Here is a 7,476-nt window from a genome sequence, read left to right as displayed (position 1 = left end):
TATTAAGCAATAAGTATAACAATAAGTATACACATTTGTGATGAGAGAATAAATGAATTATTATTATTATTATTATAACTAGCTTTATGTCTTTCGCCCGCGTAGTGAAAGGAAGGAAGGTGGAGCTACAGCTTGCTCCCTATAGATCCCGTTACCGGGTTGCCGGGATAACAACCACTCTATATCCTTTCTCGGCTCTTAACTATCTCCGTGCAAAATTTCATCAAAACTAGTTAACCCTTTCTCAGGTAACAAATGGTGTAACTAACCGAACTCTTTTAACCACCGAACTTTTTATAAACCAGTGCTGTGTGAGCATAACTGCAGCACAGATTGAGCAAATCTTTTTATATTATTATTTTATATTGTCATATTATTGCATGTGTTCTTTTTTCTTGCTTCTGTGTGCTTCTCTGTATAATTTTGTCCTTGAAATCATAAATTTTTAATGTAATAATGGGCAACTGAGCTGGTGATTCGGCTGAGGCAATCACCACCGCCCATAAAGGGTAAGGGATAAGGAAAGGATTGAAGACTGGAAAGAAGGAATGGACTGGGAAGGGTAGGAAAAAGAAAAATTTTCATTCTTCTGTAAATAGATTACTTAAATGTTTTTTATCTTGAGCAATCTTACCGGGAGCCGGTTCCTGCTCCACATTCTTGTCATCATGTCTGTCATCCGCATCGCTGTCGTCTTTGTCATCTGCGTCCATCGCGAACTTGTCTCTCTTCTTGTTGCCATTTTCCTCAATTTCCTGAAGTAATTAACACGAACATAGATGAAATAAGTAGTTATTAAAACACGAGGGTTGCCAGCGATTCTGAACTGAAATAGGGTTGCCAGAAATTCTGTTTAAGCAGTTTTACATTTTATTTTCATTACATTATACTTTTTACTATTGAACAATAACCATTTTTTACAAAAAACTGATCCTCCATTAAATTGTCAGAACTAGAATTGTCTGAATGGGATTTGAATGCGACCTGTGTAGTGATTTAGCATTTCATTTACATATACAATAGCATAACAGCAATAATAGTTACATGAACTTGCTGGACGGAAGGCACATCGTCATGCTGCGGATCATTCTCCTTAGCCCCGGGCTTCTGCCGCAGACAGCGCTGCTCTATCCGCTGCAACTCCTCCTGCAGCTCTTGGCGTTTCTTCGCCATGCACTCTGTGATATGTTCAAGTTAGATTTCAATATGGGCATGAATCTGTTATTAAAGTTAAAGTGAAGTCCCGTGTCCCCCAGTGGGGTATGGGGCAGATGATATACATCTGTTCACTGAGCGATTTTTTTATGGATGCTGATCAGCTTTCTTTATTCTGCCGGGAACCGGGAATCGAACCCGGGACCCCTGGGTTCTACGCTCACGCGTTGACCACTGTACCAAGGAGGTAATGGATCTGGTATTACAAAATCAATATATATATATATAGGTTTCTATATATAAGTGACTTATAATACAAGAACAGCTGAATGGTTTGACATGATATCTATTAAGATATGTATATGTGTTTAATGGTTTGAACATCTTAAAATATTTATAAAAGCCTTTCTGTATGTAGCTTTCCAATTGGTGTGCTGCAGTCCTGTCTCCTTTCCTAAATATTTTTTTTACTACAGTTAACATGGAGAAAGTCATAACTATCCAAATAAAATCAAGATTAGTTGGTAAGGTCTAAAACCATTTTACATAATTTTATTAATGTTCGTAATTATAAAAGTTAGTTGGTGCAAAAAATAATATGTCTATGTCAAAATAGCTGACGTTACTTACTGCGATATAATGGACCATATTTAACTGGAAACGGTAATTATTTGATAATTGCTTTTAATTAACTAAATTACTCATTAAGGGTCACCGCACACGAGCTGACCACGACAGCTACAGAGGTCGTCACGAGAAGCGATTTGTAGAGAACCAATTAAGCTGGCGTCGATAAAATGTACAAAAATTATAGGAAATATGGCAGTGGCGTTTTGTACGTGTGGTCAATGAGTCGTGTGCAGCGACCCTAGTAAATACTTATTGCAATATAACATTTTAGAACTATTTCACTTACCATTCTTTCACTACACTTGGCTTAATAGTGATTTAAAAAATTATTGTACAAAACAATTCTACTCAAATAATCTATTGCAATCTTCTAATATGTAAAATTCTCGCGTCACAGTTTTCGTTGCCATACTCCTCCGAAAGGGCTTGACCGATTTTGATGAAATTTTTTGGGCTTATCCTGTATCTATGAGAATCGGCCAAATTTCATTTTTCTTACCCCTAAATGATAAGAGTAAGACAGAACAGCGTTTGCCGGGTGCAGCTAGTAGTAATATAACAATTTAATAAGCTCCAATGAATAAAAAGTCAAATACTGTAGCTTCTGCACAGACTACAAAGCCTAATATTAATACAAATGACAGAACCACTCACTTTCATGATACTTTCTACTAGAAGTCAACTTCTCCGTTGCCTTCTCAGACATTTTCTTAGGTAGCCAATACACATGGGGCTTCGCCTTAGTGAGAATGAAGTTGCCGAGGTTGCGTTGAGATTCCTCCCACTTTTCAAACTCTTGCACTCTCGCCATCTTAGCTTCTAGAGCTTTGATCGTTGCTTTCTTGTGTTCCCGCTCAGCGAATAACACTCTCCTCTCTTTTAATTCCCTTTCCTTTTCCTGCCGAGCTTGCTCCTCTATTTTTCTTTCCACTTGGGCTTTTTTATCTTCCTGCAATTTGTGAAATTTAAATTAAATTTAACTTGACAGTATTTTATCATAGTATTATCTTGTGATTGATTTTACGCTAGTATTATACATTTAGAAATTAAAGACTTTTTAACGGATGTTAAATGCGAATTTATTCGTTTTATTATTACCCCAACGTTTCAAACACTTTACAGCGAGCAAGGTCACGGGGAGACTTTGTCATATTGATGCTTTAATAGGAAACTGATTATTCTGTGAACATTGCCTGTCTGCTTATGATAAAACTTAATAATAAAACTTAATAAATAATAAGTGAAGTATTTAATGAAGCATATTATTGTCATTTTATTGAAATATTTGTGCAAAATTTCATACCTAGACCATTGTAAGGCAAATCATAATATAAATAGCAAATTCAAATACACTTAACATTAGACATTAAAACTTCATTATCTAAATATTGGTTAATTTTTCATAATCACAACACTTCATGAAACAAATATGAATTATGTAATTACTTTAGTTTGTAACACAATCTCTTCCTGTTTGAATTTTTGAAGAGTCCCAAGAAGTGAACCAAATATTCTCCTATTTCTAGTCCTTGCTTGCTCATCATCCCCTTGAGCTCGCAGGACAGCTGCTCTAGTTGGGAGCTCACGGCATACTGCTGAGGACACCCGAGTTCTTTTGGGTCCTGGTGCCTCTTCTTCTCCGTCACTATCATTGGTTTTCGCTGATAATCTACAAGAAGTTATATTTGTTAACATCTATAGGTAATATCTGTAGGCGGAATAAATGAGAAGAAATTTTCCATGGTGGGTAAACACCTGATAGTTATAAATTGTTGTTTACTATTCTGAAAAGCTATTATGATGTAAGATAAATAAAAAGTTTTGATTTACCTGCTAAAAACAGTTTTTGTTTCATGTTTACGTTTAAAGAATTGGTCTTCGTTCTTATTTGTGTCTGTATAAGAATTTCTGCCGCCTAGCCTAGGTCCTCCTCTAGGATGATCACCGAAAGGATTGTATCTGTAAAAGGTAACAATAAAACTGTAGTGTTTTTTTACAAAAATGAATCTAAATTAGCGGAGGAGCGACCTAACTAACCTTTCATTAGAATATCGTCCTGATGTTTGCACTATTTTCTTTATATTTTCATCTAATTTGAATAAACTATTTCGCTCATTTTCTAATTGCGTACGTAAAGTACTAAATGATAACGCCACTTCTGTCCCCATAATTATAAAAATCGATATATTTCTGAAGAAATTGTACAATTTATTGCTAAAATCACAGGTTCAGCTTTTGACTTTTGACAGTTGATTTTATTTATACACAGATACTTTAAGTATGTTTGTATAATGTATGACACAGATAAAAGAAAAATCACTTATTTTTTTTTCTTCTGGCAACTTTCATGATAAAAATAAGTAATTAAATAAAAAAAACATATTTCTCACATTTTTTAATATGAATAATAATTGTCTTGTACTGTCTACAATATCATAAAAATAAATGGAAAAAATTGGTAGCGTACATATTTCTCACATTTTTAAATATGAATAATAACTGTCTTGTACTGTCTACAATATCATAAAAATAAATAGAAAAAATTGGTAGCGTGGTAATACAGAGAAGCAGAATTCTGTTCCACGGAAACGTTTAAAGTAGGGAAGGTACCTACCACTCCAAATTTTATAAATGACAACATTTTCCTATCGAACAAAATTATCACGTCAATCAGTTGAAAACCTGCAAAGTTATTCAATAACAAAACAAAAAATATAAAGTTGATTTGAGAACCTTAGGTATGTTGTTGGGAACATCGGTTAAAAATGTTAATCTATAAAAATAAAAGTCAATTACATCTCCTTAGTTTCGCTTCACCCGAGGATCGCTGGACCAATAATGATTCATTCATAATAATAGTCTGGGGAGGGTTTAAAAGATTTGATACCAAAGTTAGGAAAAATATGGTAAAATTCTATAGCGTTAGATAGTTCGCTGGGTCAGCTAGTAAGCTTATGCTAATAACTTATCAGTAAGATGATACCAAAGTTTATGAAACAAACTCCTAGTTATTAAAGGAAAACTGAACTCATTTACCAAATTATTACTAAAAGTATGGTCCGTTATCCAAAGGGTTAATAATATTTGACAGAGGATGTAATTATTAATGTTTTTTTAGATTTTAGCCCATAGATTCAGTACCTATATAATATGCTTTAGCCACATAATATAATGAATCGATAAGCTATTAACTCACTCCACCAATTTCGCAGAACCACGTAATTTATACCCAAACCTAAAATGTCATTACAAACCTAGACAGTGATGAATTCGTTTCAAGATTAATGTCGTGATGAAAACTTCAATTCGTTGTCAGCGACATGACAATAGCATAGCTTGTAAATCAGTCCATCATTGGTCGCCGACAGGTCTGCGATGTGTGGGCGCCTCGCCACGGACAGCGTGAAATTAAATGCTGTTTTATATAACTGTCTATTAAATAGACTCTATTTGAATATTAAATAGCGCGTGGTAATAATTAACATTCTGATTATATCCTGAGTTTGTTCATAATTCATATTACCATGATTCACGGCTCTATGCGATATGAATTTATTGTTATAAATTGTGTAGGTATCGCTGTCGCATTATCCCTGTTATGGTAATGATGTTATGAATAATTAAAAAATAAAAAAATAAATTATAAAGCTGAAGAGTTTGTTTGTTTGAACGCACTTATCTCAGGAACTGGGCCGATTTGAAAAATTATATAATATACTAGCGGCACGCCCGGGCTTCGCCCGGGTAGTCTTTTATCGTAATTAAAATAATATAAACTATCCTATCTCTCAAGATGGATCGAACTGCACATGGTGTGCGAATTTTATTATAATCGGTAAGGTGGTTTAGGAGTCCATTGAGGATAAACATTGTGACACGAGATTTATATATATTAAGATGTAATAGGCTTAATATGTACCACGGGCGAAGTCGGGGCGGACCGCTATTGATGAGATAATTGCAAACAAGTACACTCAAAAAATTATAATAGTAATCATATTATTTTCATCTCTTTTATATTAAAAACATATAAAATGAAATGCAATAATAATTAAATAAAACAATAAAAATTATATTTATATTTGTATGTATAAACTTATCTACTCAGGTGCCAACGTAATTTCATTATCCTGTATGTACTTCTTTCAACATCATTTTTATTAATGATACATGAAGAAAATATTTATATAACATAAGTATAGTATAATCTGTAGTTACATTTAAAATTTAACTTCGTCAGGGACGACAATGTTAAAACTGTGTTATGATAATTCAAGAGTTCTTCTATAAGATGTCTTATTGAATAAATAAATGCTTGAGTTTAAGTTTAAGCAAAGTTTGTATTTAACACAAGGATACACTAGAGTAGACATCTGATAAACAATTAAACACAATCACATTACGTTCTCACTGATCATATATCGAACCGAATAAACATCACATAGATAGATCTCCTTATCAAAGCCGACAGCTAAATATCAGAGGTATTTTAATGACAAATATTTACTTTTAGCAAAGCTAACTCTTTTAATATTCTAGTATTAAAAGCGAATGTTTTAATAAGTCGGTTTATATTTTTAGAACAATATCTCAATTTCATAGTAGAAAAAGAACTAAGATACACATAATTTGAATATATACTCTGTGGTATCTATTAAACGATGTTCCCGGCCAATCAAGCGCACATCCTTATTTTCCCGAGAGTCAGTAAAAAAGCAATTAGCTGAAATGTCCCGCAGCTAAATCCGTTCGGCGGGCAAGCGTTCAGCCGTGCTATGAAAAATGGCTGACACTGCGCACCGCTTTGTGCGGGCTTGTGAGAGAAAAAGTGTTTTGAATATATTTACTTGTTTTCAGTTTTAGTTAATGTATCTGAAAGTAATTGTTTCTTAAAGTGCTAACTGGTTTTGCGTTCGTGGATTATATTCCGTTTATATATATCAGTGGAGGGAGGAAAATGGGAAACGGAAATAAGTTGCCTATTTTCCTCCCTTTAATCTAACGTAACTATGTTTATTTATTCAATTAGACTTCTTTTAGAAGCACTTTAAATCGTGATAACATGGTTTTACCATTTACCAGCGGATTATAACGTATTAATTATAACAAGTTGCAGTTGCATATTATAACAAAAAATAATTAAAATCCTTCCCCAACTCTTGTCTATCTGAAGATAGTACATATAATAAATATACCTAATGTATAACGATTGAAATAGTAAAAGATGATTCGATTTGATTCCATATAGTATTTGTTTGTTTTAATTTAAATTTAAACAAGTTTTTTTAAATAATCTTAACCAAGATACCTGCTATTTATTCTGTAAGTAGAATGATAAGATGTTTCATTATTTATTGTTTTCAAGCATTAACTTCAAAATATTCTAATTAAAAAAGTTATAAAATACCATTTTATTACGTATAAGATATTATAATTGTATATAATCACTTCTGTACGCAAGCGTACAATAAGATAGTAGTGTTTGTATTAATTCCTGAGTACATTTTTGTCGTGCCTCCTCTCGCATCCCTCCCGTCACGCTGTTCACGTTATTGATGTGCCGCCGGATGGACCGCAACTGATGCGGTTGCACAATACTGATATTTTTAGACTGTAATTATGATAGAGAAGCTTTGTTTATGGTTAAATGTAGAATTATTATTTATTCAAGTATTTTTTGCCATTGAAGAA

At 33.2% G+C, this 7,476-nt stretch overlaps 1 protein-coding gene across 1 annotated transcript in view; it reads right to left on the bottom strand.

Annotated features, from left to right (window-relative positions):
* Positions 1-4,042, bottom strand: part of LOC119828465 (pinin) — a 6,358-nt gene extending 2,316 nt beyond the window's left edge. Inside the window, exons 1-6 of the mRNA XM_038350623.1 lie at positions 3,823-4,042; positions 3,616-3,744; positions 3,232-3,454; positions 2,440-2,734; positions 1,045-1,178; positions 635-755 (exon numbers count right to left, since the gene is read on the bottom strand). Of these exons, the coding sequence (XP_038206551.1) occupies positions 635-755; positions 1,045-1,178; positions 2,440-2,734; positions 3,232-3,454; positions 3,616-3,744; positions 3,823-3,953 (1,033 nt within the window). The 5' untranslated portion in view covers positions 3,954-4,042. The remainder of the gene's footprint in view (positions 1-634; positions 756-1,044; positions 1,179-2,439; positions 2,735-3,231; positions 3,455-3,615; positions 3,745-3,822) is intronic.
* Between the last annotated feature and the right edge of the window lie 3,434 nt (positions 4,043-7,476).

This window comes from Zerene cesonia, chromosome 8, assembly GCF_012273895.1.
Source record: "Zerene cesonia ecotype Mississippi chromosome 8, Zerene_cesonia_1.1, whole genome shotgun sequence".
NCBI classification, from domain to species: domain Eukaryota; kingdom Metazoa; phylum Arthropoda; class Insecta; order Lepidoptera; family Pieridae; genus Zerene; species Zerene cesonia.
Note: the sequence above shows the minus strand (reverse complement) of the source record. Positions and strands in the feature narration are given on the sequence as shown.